The 26,945-nt window shown below is 45.0% G+C and overlaps 1 protein-coding gene across 2 annotated transcripts in view; it reads left to right on the forward strand.

Moving 5' to 3' along the window:
* Prkca (protein kinase C alpha) overlaps positions 1–26,945 on the forward strand; it is a 401,933-nt gene that overhangs the window by 139,903 nt on the left and 235,085 nt on the right. For both annotated transcript variants that reach the window (XM_078041837.1, XM_078041836.1), the window contains exon 3: positions 10,939–11,021. In XM_078041837.1, coding sequence (XP_077897963.1) covers positions 10,939–11,021 — 83 coding nt within the window. The remainder of the gene's footprint in view (positions 1–10,938; positions 11,022–26,945) is intronic.

The following is a 26,945-nucleotide window of genomic DNA, read 5'->3' on the forward strand; positions in this document are numbered from 1 at the left end:
CCTCTGATTCCAGGAGGAACACGGGACCACGTTCCCTTCCTGACTGCACCCCGCCATCCTTCCTTCAGCGCAGAGACGGCTCCCACCCCATCCCCACAGAGTCTGCCATCAAACCCATCCAGAGCATTACACAGGAAAACTTCCTCGCCCACCTCCAGGAGCCTGCCATTACATGGCTGAAACAGAGCCGCAGAGTGCTGGCCTCTGGAAGAGGAGTGCTCACTAGAGCGTCTGGAGCAGCCCCTTGATTTCCTTCTGGGAACCAAGATCAACAGTGACCCTTTCTTGGTGGCCGTGCTAGTGCTCCGTTTTCCTCTGACCTCCTGCCCATCTCCCCTGTTTGCATGAGTGGCTCAGGCCTCTTTCCATAGCTTTGCACGGCTCTTCCTGCCCCACTCTGAAAGGGGGCTGTTCCACCTTGGGGGGCTGTGTCTTCCCTCAGCCTCTGCACTGGTGTCTTTTCTGCCTCAAGTCTTTCTTGACCTCGGGCAGGGATGAGGTGCTCAGACCCTCATCCTGGGGGATGACACACACTGCGTGACCGCAGAGGGATCTTGCTGTGACTGTTTCCCCAGCTCTGCTTGAAGCTCTCTTGAGGACCCTGAGCCTTACTGGTCTTTGTACTCACCAGGGTCTGGTACCATTCCTGGGCTGTAGTTATTGCTCAATAGATAGTACACTGAAGGCTTCCTGTCCACAGCCTGTTTCCTCCCTACCCAGCCTCCTGCCCACTCCTGTAGAAGACAGTGACTCTCCAGTCCCTGATCTGCAGACATGCCTTGGTCTACTTGTGCCCGACTTCTCTGGAGCGTGAGGCTGGCACTGGCTTTGCCCATCAGACTTTAGACCCATCTCTGTTCTGCCCTCCCCCAGCCCTGCCTCTGCTCGGCGGCCGATGCCCTGAGTCCCGGGAGGAATTCCATTCTCCTCCTACCATCCTTCTTGAAATCATTTTCACGATTCCCACCATCTCTGCAAAGTGGGTGTCTGAAGGGACTGTGCTTGTGAGTCCTTGAGTCCCTGGTGCCTGCGTGGCTTCCTGGCGTTTGGCTAGGGACTTCTTGGATATTTGTAGAAAAAGTAGTCAAAAGTGGCCACATACACAACTTTATTTTGAAACGGACCAATCATAACTTATGAAGTTACACTCCATTTGTGTGTAATATGTCAAAATGCATTCTATTATCAATAAAAAAATATGAAAGTCTTATATTAATAGTACCATTAATAATAATGTTAATATTAAAACATATAATGGGCTGGGGATGTGGCTCAAGCGGTAGCGCGCTCGCCTGGCATGCGTGCGGCCCGGGTTCGATCCTCAGCACCACATACCAACAAAGATGTTGTGTCCGCTGAGAACTAAAAATAAATGTTGGAAATTCTCTCTCTCTCTCTCTCTCCCTCACTCCTCTCTCCTCTCTCCTCTCTCCTCTCACTCTCTCTAAAAAAAAAAAAAAAACATAATGATTACATATAATAAAGTAATATAACATAGTTATAATACTAATATATAATATAAATGTAATTATAATATGATGTTAATTATAATATTAATAATATAATGCTATTTTATTATTATTAATGATGATAAAATAACCACCATTTAGTTATCACTTACTACAAGCCAGAGACTGTATTTACCTAATTACATTTTCTCATTTTATCTTCACCACTATACAATGAGATAACTCAAGTTCAAAGGGAATAAGAAACTTGCTCAATGCACATAATATATATCAGCTTAGAATTCAATCCTAAGTCAGATTCCAAAGCAGGTTGCTTCCTTCTGAGAATGTGGAGGGGGTTCTCCCTCGATTCTCCTACTTTGCTGGTGATCTTTGGTGTCCTGGGCCCGTGGAAGCTTCACTGCGGTCTCTGCCTCCATCTTGATCTGGGGCTCTCCCTGTGTGGGTCTCTGTCCACATGTCCCCTTTTTATAAGGCCCCAGTGAGATTAGGGGCCCTTAGGAGTCCATTGTAACATCTCCAACAAACTTATTTCCAAATAAGGTCCCAATGGCCTTCACCTAATGGAGGGAAAAAAATTTTTTTGACTACGTTCGTAAAATCACATCCGATTTATTTGTGTTCTAGCATCTTATTATGCACATTTCACTTATCTGCAGAAGCAAAGAGAATAACATCATAAAGACCACGGACCAGTCTTGCAGCTTTGGTGATTATCCACTTTTGCCAATTGTGTGCCACCCACCCTGTCTGCCCCTCCCCTTCCGAGGGTCAGCTGGAGGCAGATTGCTTCATGGAATCTTGAGAGCTTTATTATTTTACTTGTACAGTTTCTTGAAGATGGAGAAATAGAAGTTGTTGCATTTTCTCACTATTGCAGCGAAGGAGGAGATAGGTGGAAACCCTGCTCAGTGTTAAAGCGTATCCCTTGGTTTTTACGTTGCAACTCATTAACTGAGAAAGAAAAGTGGGAGCCAGAGGGAATAGGGAGGCAGGGAAGGTGAGAGAGACCTTTCTCTTTTACATGTTTCTCCCTCACTAAACTCTGAGTTCCCCAAGGGCAGAAATAGTACCTGGCTACCCCTTTACCTTCATGTCATATACCTTGGTATTAGTAGGAGCTCAAAAGGGTGCTTACAATAAACACTAATGATGGAAAGTGCTTATAATAAACACCTGTGATGTACCCTGAATCATTGAATGAATAACAGAGTGCATGATTTTCCCCAAATCCTTTGCACAGAAATGGACCTAGACATTTTCAGAAATACACGCACACACACACACACTTGCACCTGTAGAGATAGAAAAAGAAAAAAAGAGACACCCTTAGGGTTACATCGATTCTCGAACTCTCCTGAACATCTCCTGTGACCTTTCAGCCTGGGGGCCACATTTCTGCATCCTAGTGAGAACAAGCCTGCCTCTGGGTGCTCATGCTCTTAGCCGGGTGGAATTGAGCTGAAGGCTGGAGGCTTTATCCATCCCATCAGAGTCTGGTCTTTGTTTGTATGAGGTGAGAATTGAAGTGGGATCCTGCCAGAGTTCAAGAGCTGCCGTTTCTTTTGCCTGGCGTTTTGGGGAAGACCTGGGTTGCTCTTGGACTTAAAGGGGTGTGCCTTTTGCAGAAGAGAGTGCCGTGCCTTATGTCCACGCTGCAGGCAGAACTGTGCTTACGTGGAGTTCTTACATGTGAGCAAAAGAAATAAGTACCGTTCCACTGGACTGTGGGAATTTTCAACTGAAAGGGGAAGAGAGGAGGCAAAACAGAGAGGCCTAGAGCCCAGTTCAACTTCCTTGACTTTTGTTCTTTCTTACAAGTCCCTTTTTAATTCCAGGCCAAAAAAAGAAAAAAAAAAGTCTTAAAAATATTGCAGAAAGCCAGGTACGATGAGCTTGATACACCCTTGGGTTGAATGTGTTGCCGTCTTTAGGATCAAAATGCGGAAACCTGACATGTACCCTGGCTCATGGATGTTCAGATGTGCAGCTCAGGTTGCAAAATTAAAAACGGAAACTAGGAGCAAAGTTGAAATGATTCAGATGATTCTGAAATCAACACAAAAACACCGCTTGATCTGAGCTTTATGAAGTGAACCTTGGATTTCCCTTCAAACACGTCCACTTGGTTAGTCATCTATTTATCTTTAAAGGCTCCCCCAGCCCCATAAAATAGGCTACCCTGGGGACTACAGATACCGAAGTAATTGGGATTGTAGTAATGCATAGTTGATATTAGGTGTGTCCGTTTTGAGTTGGAGATCACAAGTTGAAATCAGTGAAGGAAGAGAGCGGTGTCTAACCATTGGCATTTGTGTCCCTTTCCTCATTTTCTTCTCTCCCGAGTGGCCAGGATCATCAGTACCCCTTCCAGGCTCATCTTTTCTCCGTGGCTCTGGAGGAGCCTTCTTTCGGGGGGAGAGCCTGGCTGGTCTTGACTGCTCCTGGCCCCTGACTCTCCCCCAGCTCCGACGCTGCCGCCTCCTTCCACCGTCAACCACAGAATGGGAACACCTGCTCCTTGGGTGTCTGCTTCTCCAGGCACACGCCCCTCAAAGCTTGGTCTCTAGCACCTGCTGGCCCCTGGCCCCTGGCCTTGTAGTGCCGGTGCCTGCCTGACGTGGCTAGCTGGGTGACCCCGCAACACAGTTACCCTCAACGTGCCCAAAACCAACACTGCTGCTTCAGTGACGGCACTGGAGGAGTTTCTCCTGCCGGAGTGGTACCAGGTTCCCAGGCCCAAGGGGGATTCCCTGGGGTCTCCTCTGTGTCACAGCCCAGTGTTCCCGTGAGCACTTAGAAGTCTGTCTCCTACAAATACAGAAAAGCCAGCTCCAAGGAGCACAAACAATAAAAGCACATGTGGCACAGTCCTGTGTGCTCAGGTGTATTAGATTTCACGGCCCCTACGAAGGGATGGGTGTATGTGCAGAAAATGACCTTTTTAAAGGGTACTTCATGGTCCACACGACAGAGAGCCGACTCCAAGGTCCGGTTTCTTTTTCTCTCTCTCCTGCAGCTTCTGTGCTCTCAGTTTCATCCTGAGGTTTCCCTTTAGGGTGCAAGATGATGACACCGTGAGCCCTGGTGCTCTGGCCAGTGACTCAGGAGCACCCTGCAGTCCCCTTTCCCCCAAGGCCCACATTCCATCTCTTAGTTCTTCAAAATAGATCTCAGACCCCACCAGCAGGAAAAGGAGGTTCCGACATACTTGGGGAAATTAGAGATGATTCCCCTAGAGAGAAGGGGGAAGAGGGACGCCCGGTCAGGCCGGGGCATCGGGGAGTTTTGAAAGGATGTATTGGGCGTCGTCGGGACGCGTGCTAGGAGTCGGAGCCAGCGTGCCGTCTGAAGAATGGCGTGCCTTATGCTGTGTGACAAGGCACATTTATTTGATTTGTTTTCACACAACTTGAACATGTATCCCAGGAGAAGACTGTTTTCATTGTTATAAATCCGAAACCAATAATTTTCTTTTAACATGCAAATATAATATAAGCTCAATTTTTTCTATTACTTTCCCTGCAAAGCTGAAAGCGGTTGACTCGCCTTAGAGATTTTCACTTCATTGTATTTTGATGTGACGTTACCTTTCATTAATCCCTTCCAGCTAAGCAAAATTTAATTAAAATCATCTCACATGATGGCAGCCATTTATGTATTTAAGGAGGGAGGAGGGGAAAGAAAGGACTCAGGGAAGCTCAGTGACCAGCCTTCTGTTCTAAACGAAGTCACACTGTAAAATTTAGTAGGTTCTTCCTTGAATTCAGAATCGGTTACTCATGTCTGTTTTCCCATAGATGTTGGAGCATGGGGAATTTTTAGGCCTATATTTCGTTTTACATTTCTGTAACATAGATTTGAAATGATTTGAACTTAGAGTGGAAGGAAAAGAAATTTATTTATTTTAAGGTGAAATGGAAAACTGTTCATAACATTACGTATTTTTTTCCCCTCCGTGAACATGGCAATCTCTGTGTAGGTGGGGTGATCCCCCTGTGCATACAGTATTAGGTGACAAAGTATCTCAATAATTTAGTAAGAGGGCCACACCTGGGGTCTAAGGAGCCTCATTCCCATCATCACCACCAACCTTTACAGTTTGAGGAGCTCTGGGAGGCTGCGGGGTGGGGTACTAAAAGGTCATCTAAGCCCTTGGCTCTGAGCTCCAAGCTTTCCCCAAATCCCTGTCTATTTTGGCACTAATTTCATTTGGAATTTTGTAGAATGGAGGCCAATACTTTACCTTGGTTCTCTTTCTTGAGTTTCAACTAAAACTCAACTGTGAACATGAATAATGATAAAAATTCACACCAGCAGGACCACAAAGCTGTCTGCAACTCCCTGTGCCTCTTGTTTATGATTTCAAGAATATTGTTCTTGTTTGATTAAGTACCTAAATATTTTTTATTGTGGTAAAACATGTTGCATGAAATTTAACCACTGAAGCAACTTTAAATGAACAGTTTGGTAGCATTAAGTACATTTAGTGCTGTGCAGTCACCATTACTATCCATTGCCAGAAGTTTTATTTTTAAACATTTCAAATAGAAACTGAACCCACTGTTCGCCAACTCCCAATTCCTTTCCTGGCCCCGTCCCTGGGAACTCCTGATCGACTCTCTGTCTCTCTAAACTTGTTGTAGCGGCCACACATGAGTGGGATCGTACACATTTGTCCTTTCTTCTCTGGATTCTTTCTCTTACCATATATTCAGGTTCATCGTTGTTCTTGCACATGTCAGGATTTTGCTCCTTGAATGTACATAACACCTTCCGTTTGTCCATTCATTTGTTAACGGACACTTGAGTTGTTCCCACCTCTTACCTATTGAGAACAATGCTTCTACGAACCTTGGTGTACAAATATCTGTTTAAGTACCGGCTTTCAATTCTTTTCACTTTGGAAGTGAAATTGCTGGATCATATGAGAATCCCATGTTTAATTTTTTAGCAAACCTCCAGACTGTTCAAGAAGCTGTACATTTCACATTCCCACCAGCCACGGATGTGGGTTCCAATTTCTCTGCATCCTTGCCAACAGTTTTCCTTTCGCCTTTTCTTTTCTTCCTCTTTTTAAAAGAAAACAATAGCCATCCTAGTGGGTATATAGTGGTGACTGAGTACTGTTAGCTGAACTTTCCCCTTGGGTTAGAACCCTTGCTGTACTTACTGATTTGCGGGTGATCGGTGCTGGCAGATGGCACTTCTGAGGGGGAGTCGGCATTGACTGACAGCAAGTACTCTGCTACAGCCCCTTCCTTATCCGTAGCACCAGTTCACCGTATTTTTTTGGTCAAACCTTTATGCATGGATGGGGTATGGAAAGGCTTCTGGACATAGGTTTTCTCAGGATCGCTCTAGGAGACATTGTCTAGGATCAAAAGCCCTCAGGTAGTTACCTGCACGATCGATGATGGTGGCTTTCTCAACTCCACAGCCAGGGTGTGTTAAGGAATGTACTTGGCGGAGCCGGTGGTCTCTGTCACTCTTTGTGCCACTGCGCTGTTCTCTCCTGTGCGTTATCCAGTCATCCATGACCGGGAGGCAGCCTAAACGTGTCATGCAGAGGATTAGAGGAAAGTGATTTTGTGCTTAGCAGTTAATGGCGTGAAGATTGACTTTGTGTCTTTATGATACGGTTGGATTCCTGCTTTCCATCCTCTCGTTTGGCTTCACAGACGCAGGTAACCCATAGTCTTTGAAATGAGGCTCCAACTCAGACTTTCTGGGCAGCCTGTGGCTTCTTACGCACAGATTTGTTCAAGGACCAAGAGTCTGGACCCCTGAAAAACCATGATGCAGAAAGAATCTGCCTTGATTTGTGTCTCCACTTCTTCCCAGCTCAGGGGTTACCAGTTTGTCTTCCTGACTGTCCAGGTCAGGCAGGTATTATTGAAGGTATACCATGAAACAGGTACCACCTTATTTCCCCTTCTCCCCAATTCCCCTTACTCCACATTAACATGGTAAGATAAATTCCTTTATTTTTTTTAGTTGTAGTTGGACATAATACCTTTATTTTATTTATTTATTTTCATGTGGTGCTGAGGATCAAACCCAGGGCCTTGCACATGCTGGGTGAGTGTTCTACCGCTGAGCCACAACCCCATCCCCTCCTTTAGATTTTAAAATATGAAAGATAATAACTCCCGATTTTTTAACCAGGGAAAGACCTATACTGGCCATCTCCAGGTAAGTCCAGTGAATTCTTATTTTATTGTCCCAATCTATTCCTCTTCTTTCAATGTCACTAGCAAGACTTTTCAAATGTCTTGTTTGATTATATTGTCTTATAGCATGTGAATTACCCAGTTTAGTTTGCAACTTGAAACCGGAGGTCAAGACCAGCCATTTTGGAATCTCTGGTCATGGCTGAGTGTTCTGGGGCAGACCTTCCCAGATACATGCTATATCCAGCCAGAGTCAGCCCAACTACAAGGTCCTCTTCTCCATCTTTTCCAGGGGGGACGGGGTTGGGGTTAAAGGTAAGGTACAACTGGGCTTTCTCTCCCTGGTCATCCAGGTTGGGCAGATTCTATTTCCTTGTCCTTTGGAGGTCATCTTTCATGAATCTTGAATTTTCGAACAGGCCTATAGGGTCTTTGTCCTCAGATAACCCCCATCTGTGAGTGTGACTCTTTGGAAACACAAGACCCTTCTCCCTCCTGTCTGCCTCCTGTTGGTAGAATCTGTTCATTGAAACGAGAAGCTTCTCTGCATAGAAGAGGAGGCGGCAGCCCCTAAGGCAGGCTGCAGGGATGTAATTTGGGGGTGGGTGGTTTTTTTTTTTTGCTTCCCTGTAAGTTGTACTGGGCAGTAATGGCCTGGTTCTTCTCAGGAAAAAAATTTGAAATGAGACATATTTTATTAGGTGTGCAATAGCAATACTTCCAGGTGGAGCTGTGTCACTGCGTTGATGTGTAGATGCAGATAGCAATGACAGATGCAGAAGACAAGACGTCTTTCCAAAGGGGTTTGACAAATATGGGTTTTCTGAACACTGTTCATCCAAATGTGGAGAGGACTTAAAAAAAATAAAAAGGATGAAGGACCTGGGTGTTTAAACAATTAAGTGGGAAATCGGAAGGCTGATTTTCCTCTCCAAACACCGTCTCCAGAATAAACCATGATCAGGAATAATGCTGCTCTAACCTCTTCTGTTCATAATTGATCTTTCTGATTCCAGTGAACGAGAAGTGATTCTGTGCCTGGGGGCTGTGAGTAGATCAGATTAATTCGCACCTTCGAAGCCCTGCTTTATTATCTATCCTTGGAGGATTTTGCAATCAAGATGCTTTTAGCAGAACACAGTGCAAAGGACGCTCCTCTGAGAACTCCCAGGAGCTCAGTGCTGCCCTTTGATTGGCTCAGCACTGCCCAGCCAACCAGGGGGCCCTTTCTTCTGCTTCTTTCCAACCTCCTCCAGCCTCTGGCTGTGCACAAGGGTGGGCAGGTGTATTGGGCGTGGTAGATGGCGTGTAGCAGCTCAAGATCACCCCTCTCCTGGGCAATTCCACCTCTAAAAGGGTGCTCCTATATGAGATCTTTTCATTCATTCAGTTTTCTGTGGACGGCTCCCACCCAATAATCACCCCTGATTCTTCTTCTCTTATGGGGAAACCCCATCTCTTCATCCTCTGGGTTTGTATAGGGATGTGCGTCTGTGTGTGCATATGTATGTGTGTGCTCACATGAAATAGGATATTTAGTGCAGCGCATCCTATGGTTAATCAGCAAGTCCTAAAATTCTTCTGAAATTTCTCTGGCATCTGTTACTTCCGTATCTTGGCATCCTGAATAGTGATGGACAATTGCTTCCATACCTCTGCTATGCAAAAGCCTTGTAACTGGGTCTTATGGCCACAAATCTAGACTATTAAATTCTTCCTGTTGCTACCATTTGCATATCTTAGATATTGCTTTTGTCTGTGTTATTCTCAGTGTAAAACCTCTCAGTGACTTCCAAGGCTCATCAAAAATATTCTGAATTTCTTTCTGACCATTCACGGTCCTCTCGGTACTCTCTCAGTACTTGATCTCCTGTTGGGAATTCAGCACTCAGAAAACCTGCTGTCCTTTCCCACCCACTGAAATGGCTCACCCTCTTTGATCTCCTTCATGTACTCACATATCTGCAGGGAGTTGCATTATCATTGGTGAGAGAAGAAAATAGCACAAAAAACTGAGAATCAGAGGAGTTGTGGCTTTCTTGGTGCAGTGTCTTAGTTGCATTCTGTTGCTATAACAGAATACTTGAGACTGGTCATTTATAAAGAACAGAAGTTTTTTTTCTCACTCCTCAGGAGGCTAGGAAGTCCAAGATCAGGTGCTAAAATTTGGCAAGGGTGTTCTTGCTGCCTCCTCCAGGCGGAGGGCACAACTTAGACGATGGGAGCAGCAAAGGAGGCTCAACTTGCTTTTTTGAAATGGCATTAGTCCTACTCATGAGGGCCAAACCCTCACGGCCCAGCCACCTCTCCAAGGTCCCACCTCCCCCCACCTCTCCAGTCCAACCACATTTCATGGTGAGCTTTGGAAGAAACAAACATTCAAACCACAGCTTGCGACTTCCCCAACACTCTGAGAGCATATCGTTAGAACCTTTTTATTATCTAATGATGACCCACAGCCATGGAGGCTGCCCTTTGAAGCTAGACTTCAAGCTTTGAAGGACCAGATATTGCTCATATTCCCCCACCTTACACCATCCCTGAAAACCTCTAGGGGATTGCTTACTAAGTTCTCTAACAGATTATTTTATTGGTACATCTCCAGGAGTAGGTATCAAAACCATGTGGAGCCTGGAAGATACTTGCTGTGTAATAGATTTTGCTAGATCTGTCAGGACTCCCTCAACTCATGTCAGCACAGGCAAACAGAAGTTGTTCAGAGCACCCCAACTTCTCCCATTTCAGAGGGCTGTTTTCTGGAGATGGGGTTGTGCCTTGATGAGTCCCTTAAGTTTAGAATTCACTGAGGATGTCTTGCAAACCACACTAAGGGATGCTCAGGAGTTATTCATAATCTGTTATTCTTTTTTTATATTTGCATTATTTTCACCCACAGGGTATAATGTTTACATACATGTGTCTGCTCATGTATATGCACAGATGTCTGTGAGTGCATGTATGTATGGGTAGGGGATGTTGCAAAGTGCTTTAAGTTTTGATTCTGGTTTGTACCTTGGAAAACTGTCTTGCAGTCTCTAGATCCCCTGTCCCTCAACTTTAGGGGGTGGGAACCACAGCATAGGTCTCCGGGGCTCCTGTCAGCTCTGGCATTTTGTGACTGTGTCATCAGTGAGTCCAGTCCATACAAAATGTTGCTTATGAAGGTGAAGTGCCTTCTCATGGCCATTTATAAGATTTTATTTACATTGAAATGAAAACAACTTCTAACCGTACGTAGCCCTGTTTGGAGAACAAAGCCCATAATATTAACTTCCATTTTCTTTTCTCTCTCTCAGTTTGCTGTTTTGTGGTACACAAGAGGTGCCATGAGTTTGTTACTTTTTCATGCCCGGGTGCAGACAAGGGACCCGACACTGATGTAAGTAGCCTGCAAACCATTATTTGATGTTAATGTGAATTTCTGGGTTTTATTTTCTTTTTTAATGACTGTACAGCTGTTGTTTTGTCACAGGCTATTAATGAGAAGACCGCTCTCAATTAGTCTCATGCAACTTTGACTTGTGCTAATGAACAGATTGATAGTCCTTGTGAGCCCCGGACGACTTCTCGGAGAGGTCCTCGGAGGAGAATTATTAGCTGTGCTCCTCCACCCTGGGCAGCCACGCTGACTAAATCCACCAAATTTATAGCCCAGGCCGCACTGACGGAGTTTACAGTGAGCATAAGTCACCCTCCAGTTTATTTCTAAAGGTTTTTAAACAGATGGGGCCGTCCTCGGTGTTGGCCAGTGTAACAAACTGCCCCTGATTGCCTCACAAGAGTCCCCGTACCCTTCCATTCAGTCTTGTTGTAAGTACCACCGTTGGTGGAAATGACTCTGTATCTGTTTCACTGAACAGTGATCCCAGAGCTGCCAAACCTTCTCATTTATTTGTGTCCCGATTCTGCTTTTCTCTACCGAATGACTCTGTTGTATCTCATTGTACACAAAAAAAAAAAAAAAAAGAAAGAAAGAAAGAAAGAGGAGATCAGCTAGAGAGATTGAGCAGGAGGAGACATGAAATGCCAGTGTCTGAAATATATTGGGTGGAGGGGAACTTGGGTGTTACGTGAAAATCATTATTTTAACTGAAAAAAAAAAAAAAAAAAAAAAAAAAGGTTGCCAAGAAGGCCTGGGTGGGTAAGCATTTCTGCTCTGATTTGCTTTTGCCAGATGAGTGTAGTCACTCATTCTTAGTTATGGGCTTCAAGAGAGCCCCGCCTTTGGCCCTTGTTCCCAGTGAGGAACTTGGATTTTGAGTGGCTTTCTCAGTGCAGGTGGCATTTTCATGGTGGGCTTCAAGGGACTCAGATTTAGGTGGTTGAAACCCGTGGAGTGAGGGAAACGTCAGTGACCTTCATTTGACCTTCAGTGCACTGAAACATCCTATGGTTTGGTTAAGATGGAGGTAGAGGCAGCGGTAAGTGGGTGCCACGGGAACTGGGGTTTCCATGTTCTACAGAGGCCCCAGAGGGCACCTCCAGAGGTCACTTTGTTTTATCTCTTTGTGGACAAGAAATTTCACCCAAGTTCATGGATGCTCAGTGCCTTGTCCTCAAACAAAAGCGTTATTTCCTTGGCCACCTCAGTTCCCCATATTGTCCTCCTTTCTGAAATACCTTCTCCACTTGGAGGATTCTAAAGATAAGAATAGATGGAAGCAAGGTTGCGTGCCAACTTTTCTAAAACACCAAAGTCCTTGTGCTTTTTTTTGAAGGTGTCCCAAAGAATCATGGGGTGATCCTTTCACTTCTTTTCTCACTATTCCTATCTTCATTCTCTTATTTTAACTTTCCTCATTTTTCTTCTCTCTCCTACTGTTTCTGTACCATCAAGAATGGGCAGGAGTGGGGAGCTGGAGTGTGCTGCACCAGAGGCCGAGGAGGGAGGTTGGCGAGTTTGAGGCCAGCCTGGGCAACAGAGTGAGACCCTTTAAAAAAATAAATAAATAAGAAAGGGGGCAGATGTGTGGCTAGGCTGCAGGAGTATAAATAATTTGTATCTTTCTTTTCTCTTCCTTTTTCTTCCCACATTTTCATTCTTTTGGTCAAGTAGAATCTGTAATACTCTGAAACTCTTGTCTGGTGACTTGGGTACAAGAACTATCACAGAGATTTGCCCCTTGCCCTGTACGGAGTTTTTTGGGAGGAAGGTAGATGGTAAAAAGTCATTGGTTAATAAAGAAGAATGACTTTATCGAATTTGCCGGCAAATGGATGGGTCTTGAGACTATTACGCTAAATAAAATAAGCCAATCCCCCAAAACCAAAGGTCGAATGTTTTCTGATATGTGGAAGCTAATCCACAATAAGAGGCAGGAGATACAAGTTCAGTGGCTTAGACAAAGGGGACTGAGGGAAGGGAAGCAGGATAGGAAAAGGAAAGCCAGTGGAATGACTCCGTCATGACTTTCCTGTGTACCTATATGAATGCACCGCAGAGAATCTCACCGTCACATATATCCAAAAGACTGGGGTCCTCATTGGAATAACATATATTGCATGCTGTGTATTTATATCAAAATGGACTCTACTGTCATGTGGAACTAAAAAGAACCAATAAAAAAATTATTAAAAAAAATGTCACTGGTTAAAACAGACCCAGGTGCGCAGAGCAGGTGTACCTGAGGGACTTGCCGTAGGTGGCCAGGGGAGCTTCACAGAGGCAACGGCATTCGACCCGAGCTTCAAGAGTGGCTGGAATAGGCAGGCGAAAGGGAGCAAGCTCGTGGGTGCTGTGGAGGAAGGAGCCCTGGAAAGGACTGTGCCGGACAAGGGAAAGAGCAAGTTGAGAGCCCAGATGTGGGAAGGAGCTCAGCTATGGGAACACGAGAAAGTCAGGCATCAGATGTTTTGTTAAGAATTCTGAAGGATTTGGAACAACCTCCTGGAAGCAGTGGGGACCCCGGGGAAGTCTGACACTAGGAGGGATGTAACACCATGTGCATCTTATAAAGGTTACTGTGGCTTAGGAAATGGATGGGGCAGGAGGTGGGTTGGTGGAGAACGTGCAGAGGCCCCTCCTCCCTGGGGCAAGGCAGTGGGAGTTGGGGGAGCTGAACGCAATGGGGATGGACATTTACGATACATTTAGGAGCCAGGTCAGCAGCTCTTGGTCACCATGGGGCCAGGGAGATGGAAATGTTGAGACTGGCTCCCAGGTTTCTGGCCCAGATACCTCCATGGATAGAGTTGCTTTCAGGCCTTGGAGACTCTGGCACTGAGCCTCATTTTAATATTCTTAAAAGTAAAGATAAGAGATGATTTTTTTCTTAATATGAGAAAGAAAGAAGGTACATGAGATTAAAAAAAAAAAAGACATAAAAATCAGCCATCCTGATTCATAAGGGATTGTGCATGACCTTCCAAAGAGAAAATTCACCTTTTGGTTTTTGGAATGAAGAGACCTGAGATTAGGGCTTTCTGCAGCCCGGGCGGAGGCCTCCTCTGTGTGCAGGATGCGTTTCCTCACTGTGTAGTTATTCAAGTGCGTCTCAGGGAATCGCAAGGTGGCCAAACTGAACTGCACCCGGGAGTTCAGGTCTTCACCTGGGAAAGCATGAAGACTTCAGATACAGAGTTGAGCGGGGAATGTAGGACTCTCATGTTTCATCCTTTCTGCGTAAATTTTAAGGTCACAGACTTCTTCAGCAGGAAGGGATTTTTAAGACCGAACCTCCTTATTTTGTAGGTGAGGAGACTGGAGCGCATTGAGGGATACTGTCATGTGTTGCTTCTCGGGCACCTGATGGGTTTGTGATTGGCTCCTCCAAGGAGCTAGTGCTGATGGGGAAGAGCGAGGTCGGTGGCTTGACTGGCACATATTGTTGGTAAAGTACGTTTCTGGCTCCTACCTGATGTGCTCACGGAAAGCTCTGTTCAGATGCCTAGAAAAATATTAGAGGGCATGAAGTAGATCCATTGAAAGAATGAAAGGTTTGGGGGAAATGAAGGAGAATGTAAGAGGAAAAGCTGCCCTGAGCATTTTTTCCCTTGAAAAATTAATAAATTTGAATGATTTTTTTCCATGCCATGGGAATGGTTAAGAGGTGCCATTCCTGTCCTGCTTAACGGTGCCTTACTCTGCTCAGAGGTGCCAAAGCAGTCACAGATGGGGGGGGCGGTTTACTAAGCTTGTGAAACCCACAAATATTGTACCTGCTCTGCCATCTTCAAGATGAAAGGGAAGGGAAAGTACTGGAAGATAAACCAGCTTTACCCAGATGACAGCAGCCAGGTGGAAGAGCATGCCAAGTTCTTTTGAATTGAGATGTTCCTTGGGGCGCAAGGAGCAGCCATAGTTGAAAGTCTGCATTACTGGAAATGCATGGAGACATCAGGGTAGAGAATGTAGGACTCTCATGTTTCATCCTTTCCACATAGTGCCAGGGATCTTGGTGAAGAAAGGGCTTCTAGGTGCCATGCAAGGATCCCTTGAAGATTCTCAGGCCAAGTTTTCAGCCCTTCCTCTGCCCCTTCTGGATGAGCCACACGTCCCTGGTCAGGCACTCCCTCCCGGCACCTGGAGAAGAGAGGCAGGCATTTTCCAGACTCTGAAGCGCAGCCCCACACCCTGAGCAGAGAAGAGAGGAAAGTAAGGGCTTTTAGGGCAGTGCTTTTGGGGTGAACTCAGTCACTGCTGCTGCAGGTCTTCATAAGGATTCCCAAGCTGGAGGGTGGATGGTACCGTGTGTGGCTCCTGGGTCAAGCTGCGCTCTTCCCACACGGTGTTGGAGGCCCTTGGAGTCTGAGCCAAATCTGTGTTTCCAGGTGTGCAGCCTGCGACTCTGCTCAGTAGCCCTGCCCTGCACCTGCGGTTTTTTAAAAGAGCATAACAAAATCGCACGAAAATGCTCCGTGTTGAGAAATAGCTCTTCTCTTTTCCCCACCAAATTCAGATGGGAACAGACGTGGACAGGTAGAAGAGGGAACGGGCTGTGTTTTGCTTTGAGCTTGCGGGCAGTGGGAGTGACTTTGCCCCGCCCAAGAGGCACAAGCGTGGCTGTCTGTCAGCCCTGGTGGGTTTCTCTTCCCTGCCTTGGCCACGACGAGACGGGGTGGATGGGGGAGGGCTGCGGTGGGTTCTCTTGGGGCTCATTCTTCCCTGGACTTCTTCCTTTCACATCATAAAATTTTATCTCACCGGCTCAGAGTCCCTTAGTGCTTCTTCCCATCCTTAGAACAGTCTCCATTTGTCTTAGGTTACATCTGTCACGAGGCCCGCCCTGTTAGAGGGAGACCCTGGTATTCCGGCCCCCCAGGATGCATGCATCTATGTTGGTGTGCGTGCGTGCGTATATCTATTAGCACATTCAGTTCTTTTATGCTTTCTGTTTTCTCTTAATGCCTTAAGTGAGAAAAAAGCTGTGAAGCAGCCCTTTCAGAGGATCATACCAATCTCAGTCCTGCACTTAACACCATAATGCAACCCTTCCTTGATTAATCTGTGAAATTGTAGGGAGAGAAATCGTTCGTGTATGCTACGTATAAAATTACACAAATGCCAAACAACTCTTTACTATATATATATATATATATATATATATATATATATATATATATATATATATATATATATATATAGTATGTATATGTATATATATATATATAGTATGTATATGTATATATATGTATATTTGGAATGTTTATTCCATGCATTGGATATGAGCACTTAAAATTTCTTTCTATTGGTTCATTATAATTGTACATAATAGTGGGATTCATTGTTACATATTCATGCGTGCCCACAATAGAACCATGTAATTGCCCAGTTGTATTCCCCAATGTCTCTCTCTCCCCTCCCCTCCTCTCTTTTCCTGGTCCCTTCTACTATTCTATCTCCCTTCTGTTTTCACGATTCCTCCCAGATGCGGGGACATGGTAAAGCAGTGGTGGGGGTGTCTATTAAAAGGCTTCAAGTATCTGGAGGGAATCGCTGCCCTTGTGTTGCCTTAGTGGGAAGTCATCTGTTTTTACCTGCCTTGTGCGTTTTTACCAGTGGCCGTGGCCTTGGCTTGTCCCGGGAGCACTGTTGATATAGTATTTTACACTTCTCATGTCTGGGCTGCACAGTTGAACAGCATTCAGGGGACCTCTGGGTCCTTGTCGCACCTCACTGGGGAGGCAGCCTGCACACATGCAGACAGCGTCACAGGCGGGCCGATGGCAGGATGCTTGGAAGGGCAGCCAGTGAAGGAGTTGACCAGGTCACAGATGGGAGGTTTGCTTCAGCTCTGGGCTCACATCAGTTCTCTGAAGATCATGCAGCTGAACTCCTGGAAGAAGCCAAATGCACTCACTGCCCACACCTAGAGCCAGAGATAGAACCCAGGGCACAAACTGCTGCAAAGCAGAAGTGATATCCTGTGGACCACTGGACCTGGGTGGGTGGGCAGCAGGAAGCAAAACTGCTTTCTTTTCTTTACTGGCATCTTGAGAATTCCTCTGTTCTTCAGTCCTCTCCTGTGTCTCAGAAACCAATCAAATAAAAAAGGCTGCTGCGTTGTTTAAAATTCAACATTTCAAAGATTCGTTTATGATAAAAATTAAAGCATTTAAAATAAATCTAGAAATAAATTTAATTAGTGGATCATCTATTTTTTTTTCCAAAGTGTACTTTTAGGTTTAATATGGAAATAAGCTGATTTTGTGAGCAAAGCTGTTATATAGTCTAAAACATTTTTTTTTTAATATTCTTGAGAAGACAGTAAAGTGAGGTCTGTATAAGGTCCTGTGCCACAGAGTTATACAAAGTCCCTTAGCATGCAGTAAAGAGTCCTGAAGTGGGGATTGGCAGCCCTGCCTGGCTATGTCACCAAAGTGCTTTCTAGATCTTTGTTTGACTATTTATAATTATGGGGAGTGAATTTATGAGATTATTGTATGTTTGCTGGGGGTTTCCTGATGTGAAGGGTAAAAAGGTGAAGAGAATTCCTGACCTCCCAGTACAGGATCATCTTATAACTGCAAAGATGAGCTAAGCATGCCTTACAGTTACACTGCAGGGTTGTCCAGGTTGGCCGCCAGGCCTGGGGGAAGCGCTGAGGAGTTTAGCAGAGAGAGAGAGGACAGTCAGGTGCGTCTTCTGGGAGAGTGAAGGAAGGTTTCATGAAGATGCTGACATTCTAATACACATCTAGCTATCCTCACAATTTCCTTTTAGAAATAAGTAGGCCCTTGTTTTCATGATGGCCTAAGGGCACATCCTAATGCTGCTGTCGGGCAGCACCAAAACTCGGGAGAAAGGTATTTATGAGAGGATTTGAATACTAGAAGAGAGAGCAGGTCCCTATGGGATGCCCCCAGATAAGCATCTGAGGAAGCCCCCTCAGCACCCGCCTACAGGTGCCCTTACCCAATTGCCGTGATCCCACAGGAAACCTTAAAAAAAGAAATTATTTCAGGGATACAAACCCAATACAAAAACGCCACTGCTAATTCTGCTCTTCAGTGGGTGGATTATTTTATGTACCAGATTCACAGTAACAGAAGTATTTCCTGCAAAGGAAGGGACTCCTGCTGCATTTGTGCCAAATTAATTTTGCTGGGAATTAAAATAGCCTCAAAGACTTCGATCCTCATCCATAGTTCTGATGAGCTGTGGGAGACAGCTGGGCCGTGGAGGGTCCCTTGTCCTGACCAGGTTCTGGCCGGTGAGAAGAGAGAGGGTCGTGCATTGCTCTGTGGTCCGTACTTGGTCAACTAAAATCAATGTGTGGTGTAACCTCAGATGAAATGCCTGTATTTTATCCAGTTACCAGAAGGCACATCTTCTAGGGAGGCACCCTGGGACTTTTCCACTCAATCCAACGGTTTAGGTGGCTACGGTTTAAATATCTTTGGAACTCCACTTTTGGAAGACCTTCGAAGTCCAGTGACACATTCTTTTCACAGTCTCTAACCTTGGCACATTGTCAGCCTGTGGAAAGTGTGTTGAGATTGTTTGGGGGAAGCAACCACAGATCCAGGGTAACCAGGTCAGCACAGGAAGGCCCTTGAAAATAGATAGTACTGTTTTTGGTCCAAAAAAGGAGGTAAGACAGTAAGGAAGAAATAGTGATTTTTTTTTTCCTTGTGAAATGTATAAACTATCTCTGATATCAGGTCTGACAGGGAATTTTTGTATATTAGATATAGAAATTGTGTCAAAATAATTGTATAGCTCACCAGGCACCTGTAGTTAATATGCTTCTTTCTTAAAAAAAAAAAGGAAAAATAAAAAAAGTCACATTACTTAGTGGTCATGCTTACATTGGTGGAGAAGTCCTTTGTTTTTTCTCTTTGAGAACAAAGTGCCTGGAACAGGGTCTGGCTCAGGGTGGATACTCAGAAAACATTTGTTGCATTTATTGCACCAAGGAGAATCGGTCAGAGAAGGTCTGATAACCTAATTTGGTCACCAATTGTATTTATCAGGTCTGGAATGACTTGGATATTTTCAGTGGCATGTGAGACTTTCAGTGAACTTCCCCAGTACCTAGGAATGGATGTCTCATCAGCGTCATTATTATGGCATCTTGGGGTGTGGGGGTGGACACCCCTGAGGGCCTTTCTTGCTTTTTACAGTATCCATTTCAAACCATGGTCTTGGCTGTTTGGAATTAAGTTACAGCTCTTGCCTGGTGGAGATCAATAATTGGCATGAAGGATTCCTTGTTTGTTTGTTTTCTGAGTCATCTAATACCAGACAGCTCCTGATACACACACCAAGTTCCCAGGACCTGAGCACTATTGTTGGACACAGTGTCTAAGGAGATTGTTACAAGAGTTCAAGTCACTGGCAGCCCAGAGCTGGAAGAACTCTGCACAAGTGGTGGCAGGTTTATGATATTACCTGACATCCGTGCAACATCTTTTGCATGTCTGGTGCTCTTCTTGCATCTATTTATTGATTATGTATAATCATTAAAAGTTTCTTGAGCATTTACTATTGCCAGCTGCTACAGGATGCAATGGTTAAATGGTCCTCATCTTCAAACAGCTCATGAGATTGAATGTTATTATTCCTTCACATAATTATTTCAGGGGATCACAGACATAAATGTACTAGGTAAACATTATTATTCCCACTGTATCAATGAGAAAATTGAGGGTTGGGTGGGGTGAAGTGACTTCTTGGAGTCCAGTAGTAAACAGAGCTCTGAGCTGTGAACCAGGTGTCTGCTCCCACCTATGACCTCCGCCTCAGTACCACATGACTGCTCACCAAAGCCCACCCATCGGTCAGGTTTTCAGCAAAGACCGTGTTTCTGGGCAGAGTCTGGGGTCAGAGTGACTGTGAGAAATCTTACAATGACACAAGAAATTTGAAATGATGCCATCCTGAGATATGAACAGTCAGCACCTCCCCAAGGGGGAACCAACAGTGTGTCCTCATGGAGACCAGAGCACGCAGGGCCACAGGACCAGGTGGGAGCCCGCTGCAGTTTGCAGATTTGGCTCAGGGTTCTTCTGAACAGGGTGTGGAGGAGGACTTTTCAGGACACTCTGTGTTTCTGGAAAGATTTGTTTCGAGTGGCTTCACCCTAAGCTGAAAGCTGGCCCAGAGAGCTTTTTGGCTCAGGGAAGAGACTTGTTTCTGGATTTTACTGAGTCACTTTTTTAAAGCTGAACTCAGCATCCCATTCAATTAGGTGGTACCCCCTGGCCTTGGCTCTGTTTGTACTGCTTAGTGAATTTTCCAGCAAGAGAGTCAGGAGGGGTCTAGACAGAGAAGTACATCTGCTGGGGACAGGGAAGGAGGGAGGCTACTGGGAATTTCCTAGCTAGCATTGTCACTGTGGCATCTTATTTACAATGGAATTGAGGCCCCCGGTCAAATGAGCCCATTTACTGGGGATTTTTCGGCTTTGGTAGAGGCTTGGAGAGAGGTAGCAAGAGGGAGGCATGTGCTGTACCCCCATTGGTAGGAGGTTGAACACCATCTGAGAGAGAACTCAGAGTCTAGTCCTAGCAAGAGGTGAGATGGACTGCGAGAAGGTTGGTTGTTTTAATTATTTTGAAACTCATTTAACATGTTTATCTTTTTAGTTTCCAACATATTTGTTTTGAGAATGATAAACCCAGGGGAAAGTTAGCTCCTAAGAAGAAGGTCATGGTCATGATGACAGCATGCCGTCGGGCATTGAGACAGCCCTGATCTCAAGGGAGGTTTCCAGATGACACTCTCGATGGGGAAAGGGTGCCCCAGGGCCTGAGGATGTCCTGCTGGACTTGTACATCGCTGTCCTGATTTTCTTCCCCTCGCATCTCGCCACTCTTCAAACCAGTGCTTGATGACGGAGTAACCAGACTGTCATCTCCACCGGGTCCCCAAGCCAGAGGCCTTGGGATTCTCACGGTTGTATCCATCCTTATGGTGTCTCCATCTAACAGGGCAGCAGGTCTGTGGCTCTACCTCCAGCTTCATAGGCACCGCCTTGGGGAAGGCCGCACATTCTCCTATGGGACAGACTCACAGACTCTGGACCATTTATCATCTAGACCATCCTGCATCTTGCCACCCAGTGACCTTTTCATTGTTTAAAAGAAAAAAAGAAAAGGATCTGATCCTGCCACTCCTGTTCAAGGATTCCCAAGGATTTCTGTGGGGTCACACACAATGACTGTTCTCTGTGGCTTCTGTGCCAGGGCCGTGGCCTCTGACCACATTGACCTCTCCAGGAGGGCGGCACAAGTTTCGTGTGTGGTGAAGGCAATTTTCCAAGAGGGCAGGACTCAGGGCACACACGTGACAAACTTCCATGGGCATCCCATTTCTTGTTATCCCCACGACCAAAGCCCCCTGATTAGGAGGGCATGTGTGCAGGCCTGGTCATGAAGAGCTTTCCCCCGAGGATTGACTCAGGCAGACGTGGAGGCCAGATCCCAAGAGTTGCAGGGAGGTGGCCCCTGGTGTGGCTCCAGCCCTCTTCCCAAGGCCCAAGCACCAGGAGGGCTAATAAGGGAGTTCAGTCCAAGTCCACAGGCTGGCAAGCTCAAGACCAGGGAGAGATGATATTTCAGACTGCATCCAAAGGCAGGAAGAAGTTCATGGCCCCCTGTCGAGGCCTTCAGGCAGGAAGAGCTGTCTCCTCCTGGGGCAGCGTCAACCTTTTCTGTTCTGTCACCGATTGGGTCACTCTCACCCCCATCCCAGAGCCTACCAATGTAAATGCTAACCTCATCCACAAACACCCCTGTAGAAATACCCAGGATAATGTTGGACCCATCTGGGAACCCCTGTGGCCCACTCCAGGTGACACATAAAATTAACTAGGGGGACACACAGTGCTATGGGTCCTGGACAGGTGAGTCGTGGGGGCCTTAATGTAACGCTGTACCACTGGAAGGATGCTCTGGTTGTGGATGACACTTGCCTTCCCCTATATCTTATTCACCGCCCTCTTCCCAATGCATACATAGTACGATCTCAGACTCAGAGCAGGTGATCGTGAATATTTGTAGAAAGAGCCAATAAGTGGAAAATAGTGTTTCAGATCCCCAAATAAGATGAAAATAATTTTCTTGGTTTGAGTAGAATATTTTAAAAATGTTCTCTAGGGGCACTTCCAGAAGGAATACCAGCCATTTCTTGATGGTCAATTACTGTTTTTGGAAGGAACTTCCTTTGTTTTTTCTTTTTGAAAAAAATACATTTCTTTTCCTCCTCCCACTCCAATTAGGGACTGTTCGGTGCTTGAAGTTAATCCTTTAAAACTGTGCACGATGCTCATTGAACCAAGTGACCGGGATTTTTTAACTTGGTGCACATTTTTGTAATTGCTATTAAGTGTTGAGGGAAACAACCTATTGAAAGGCAATTTGTGTGTGTGTGTGTGTGTGTGTGTGTGTGTGTCGGGGGGGATGTTGGGGGAGTCCTGGCTATCAAATCCAGGGTCTAAGGGTGTTAGGCACTCACTCTACCACTCAGCTGCATCCTCCTCCCAACTGTATATTTTGGATAGATATTCTCTGAGGTGATTGCTAGTTCTCCAGTTAATCTGCAAAGGTTCATAGCAAGTCATAATTCAAGAGAAGAAGAGATGATACAGAAAGCCCAGGAGCCTGTGGCTTTGGTTTCTTTCCTGTTTGACCTCTGCTCTTCTGGGTGCTGGCCTTTCCTATGCCTAAGGTTCAAGGGTGTATAATCAATGCAGAAGTCACCGGGCTGCCATTCTAGCTCATGAGAAATTTATATTGTGGTAGGATTGCTGTGTGGAAAAACATATTTTAAAGGGCACTGGTTATAAACTTTTATTCTGAGTGAGATTTTTTTCCCCCCACATTAGGAGACATACCTAAGACAAACACCTTCAGAAGGCAGCTGACTTGCTACTCATTCTCGGCGGTCTCGAGTGCCTGGCCTGTCCCTCCCCGTCTCTTTTGTAAAGCAGGAAGCTTCGTAGCCTTAACGTGGAGTATAAATGTTTAAAACATGAGAATTTCATACTTGAAAATGATATTCTCCGTGGAGGAGGGTGATTTTAGGTTGCTAGATATTAAGCTGTATCATGACTCATTTGTTCTTAAACAAGTCGTTCTCCAGTTACTAAAATTAATCACAAAAGACCAGGGAAGCTTGAAAAAGGAGTTCGCACAGCAGTTCTTAAAATTAGAAAGGCAGGGCTGCTCTCTTTTGCATCTGCTAAGTTTGAATGATGCGCCAGGCTGGAGGGAATTCATGTTAATCATTTTTTTCCCCGTGAAGAGTTAATAATTTAGAATAACTTATGTACAGAACCAAAAGTGGGGAAGGAAAACAGTGGATATCTTGAAGATTTAAAAGGAATCACGGAGCATAAGTGAAACAGCCCTTGTTTTCAAGTGTGTGCACCCACCACTGGGTTGGAGTTGTCCGCTAGGCCTGGCCATGTTCTCACTAAGTGAACTTCTGTGTAGGCGGGACCAAACAGTGGTATTTTGTTGGACTGGAGAAGTACACCGTTTGCCAGATGGTCTGTAACCTGCTCCTGGTTTCTGCTCTCACCCCTGCATCTACATTGTAGCCGGAGTGGAACTCTACATGTATCCGGCAGATCAGATCATTGTATTGTTGTACTCGAACCCCTCAGTGCCTGCCCCGCCCCCCCCCCCCCAATAACCAGTAGGGCACGTATTTCTGATGTTGATCAACAAAGCCTGCCATGGTCGTGGTCTGGCTCCCACCAGAATGGGACATGCTCATTCACACTGCAGGCTGCAAGTTCTTCTGTTTGGAACCAGACCCCAGATCTTCACGGTGCTCATTTGCATCTTTCAGGTCTCTGTGGAGATGACACCTTTGTGGAGATCCTCTTCAGAACACATCTTCCCTGTTTTTATCTGTTGTCCTTCATAGCCTCTCTCATCATCTGAAACCATATTACTGGTTCTTGATTACCATCTTTCCATTAGCATGGGAGCAACACAGGAACAGGGACATTATCTTACTCCTCTTTTCAACCTCAAAAAGTAATAGGGTTTTATTTAATTCCTTAACAATACAACTAAAGGAAACGTCTCAGGATCGATGTCTTTCTCTGGCTAGGATGTTGTACCATGTAGTTAATAAGCTGGCCATGTCAGTTAAGATTGAAACCTACCACATGATTGGATGGATCTTCTAAATAAAAAATATATATATATATATATTCTTCATAACAATATTTAGAATACGTAGTCTATAAAATTAATTTTAAAATAAAATGTTTCTGATCTGTTTTACTTAACTAGATTACCTAACGAACCACCACAGCCCAAGTGTCAGCCATCCTGGATACATGAGGAAAGCATTAAAAATGCTTGGGAATGATTTATATCTAATACAATCTTAACATTGACAATTCTGGCTGCATATTGATTTGGGAGTAATGTCCTCTTTTCTGAGATTTCTCTCTGCAGCCATTAGTTTTGCTTACCAATACCCTGATTGAACAGGAAAGAGTTGTTCAGTAAATTGGGATTCATCAATGTGATAGACTGTGTACAGCCATTAAGAATGATGACTGGGGCTGTCCACTGGCCTGGCACATGTGAGGTCCTGGATTTGATCCTTAGCATCACATAAAAATAAATACATAAAATATTTAAGAAAATGATTATAGCTGGGTGTGGTGGTGCATGCTTGTAATCCCAGCAGCTCAGGAAGCTGAGATAGGGGGATTGTAAGTTCAAGGCCAGTGCCTCAGCAACTTAGTGAGGCCCTATCTCAAAAAAAAACCCAAAAAAACAAAAAAAAAAAAAAACAAAACTGGGGTGGGGCGGGGATTGGGGATGTGGCTTAATAGTAAATTGCCCCTTGGTTAAATCCCTAATACCCGCCTGGCTCCACTGGGCAAGATAAAGAGGACTATAAAGACTTGAAAAGTGTTTACATGATGCTAGATCCAAAAGCTTAATTAAAGGTATCACTATGATTAACTATGGAGAATTTTTCGGGGGAAGTTGGGAAAGGGAAGGGAACTGAAGAAATTGAATTCAGTTGATAATTTGATTTTTAAGGTGGTTTGCTTTAGGGAAATTTTCTTTCTTGTATTTAACCTCATTAGAGCAATACAATTTTGAAAAGTTCTAGAATGCTCATTAAAATATCTGTACCTCTCTCTAGCCTCATCCGTATAATTCTTTTGCAGTATGACAGAGTGCTGTCAGCTCTCAGAACAGGATCTGCATGGAGCATGCCCACTGAGGTGGGGCTTTTCTTTGCTCGACGGTTGGGTAATAATTAGGCTGTTTGTTGCGAAGTCTAGACTGCTGCATGTAAAGTATATCAGCCTGGGATTGCTTTCAAACATGAGTAATAGAAAACCTGACTAAGCAGTTGCTTGAACTAAGTAGGAAGTTGGCTCTCTCCACTTAACAAACGCCTGGAACCCGGTGGACCATGGCCAAGGTGCAGGCTCCGTGTTCCCTCAAGGAGCTGGCCTCCCTCTGCCTTTGCATTTAGCCATCTGGTAGCTTTCCCTCTCATCTTTGTGGCCTGGTGTTGCCTGGATGGCTGCTCCATTAGCAACTTGTCCAAGTTCAAGCACGAGAAAGGCCAATGATGAAGGTCCAACCAGAGGTCTGTCTCGAGTCTCCCTTCCAAAGACGACCTCCAGAAACCTGGTTCAGCCGTTTTCATGATGTCCTGTGGGCCAGAACTGTTCCCATGCACACTCCTAGTTGGAAAATGTAAGATTTTTGTTTATTTTTTAGCTTGTTTTAAGCTACATTAAAAAAAAGAGAGAGAGAAACCATCTTGCTGAAACCATATTACTGGTTCTTGATTACCATCTTTCCACTAGCATGGGAGCAACACAGGAACAGGGACATTATCTTACTCTTCCTTTCAACCTCACAAAGTAACAGGGTTTTGTTTGATTCCTTCTAACAATAAAACTAAAGGAAACATCTCAGGATCGATATCACCTTAACATATCAGAGTTAAGGTGATTCATTAATGAAGTCAAAGAGAATGAGTGGTAGGTAATAGTGAATTCCATGTTAAAGTTGCTGAGGATAAGGGGCTGGGGATATAACTCAGTCAGTAGAAGAGTGCTTGCCTCACATGCACAAGGCCCTGGGTTCAATCCCCAACATCACAAGTAAATAAGTAAATAAACAAAGAAATAAACCAATATAAAAGGAGCTGTTAAAAAAAAAAAGTTGCTGAGGATAGATTGTCTCCACTAAACTGCCTCTGTGCGTCTGCATGTTTGTGTACCTGTGTGTGCACACGTGTGTATACCTGCAACGTTTCCTCTACGTAGTACTGTTGCTGTGACTTCATCTTGGTGGTATAGGAAGGATCCTGCTTCTCTCATGAGGTCATGATAGGTTTTGGGATACAGTTGAATTAATTGAGTGTCTTTATCTATTGATGATAGAAAAAGGAGACAGGTGTGTGGAAGTTGTGTGATCAGGTCTCGCCCCAGTTTGTTGGTTCTTTTGGATCTTTTTTACTCCGTGATTATTACTTCTAAGTTGTTCGGTTTGTGAGGAGTATTTTGTTTTAATAATGACATATTCTGAGCTTCCATAATTGTGTTTATTCAGTCAACATGTTTTATTATCATAACTCCCGAGAGATGTAGGGGCTGGTTGGAGGATGCCTGATAGATGGAGACCCGGTGTTCATTAAAGCAGCTCTGCAATGTGCAGCAGCACTAGAGCATCTGAAGCTGGGAAGGTGGTACCCTCCTGGGCAGCGGATCTTAAGGTGGTATCAAGAAACTGGTGGGCCCAGGGCACCTGGGAGGACCAGGGATAAGGAAGCTGTAGCGTCAAGACCCGCTGAGCCAGGAATGTTCAGCATGGAGAGGAAGCTGCAGGAACCATCAGAGCAGCCTGCTTTCTCACCATG

The sequence above is a fragment of the Ictidomys tridecemlineatus genome, chromosome 3, assembly GCF_052094955.1.
Source record: "Ictidomys tridecemlineatus isolate mIctTri1 chromosome 3, mIctTri1.hap1, whole genome shotgun sequence".
NCBI lineage: Eukaryota > Metazoa > Chordata > Mammalia > Rodentia > Sciuridae > Ictidomys > Ictidomys tridecemlineatus.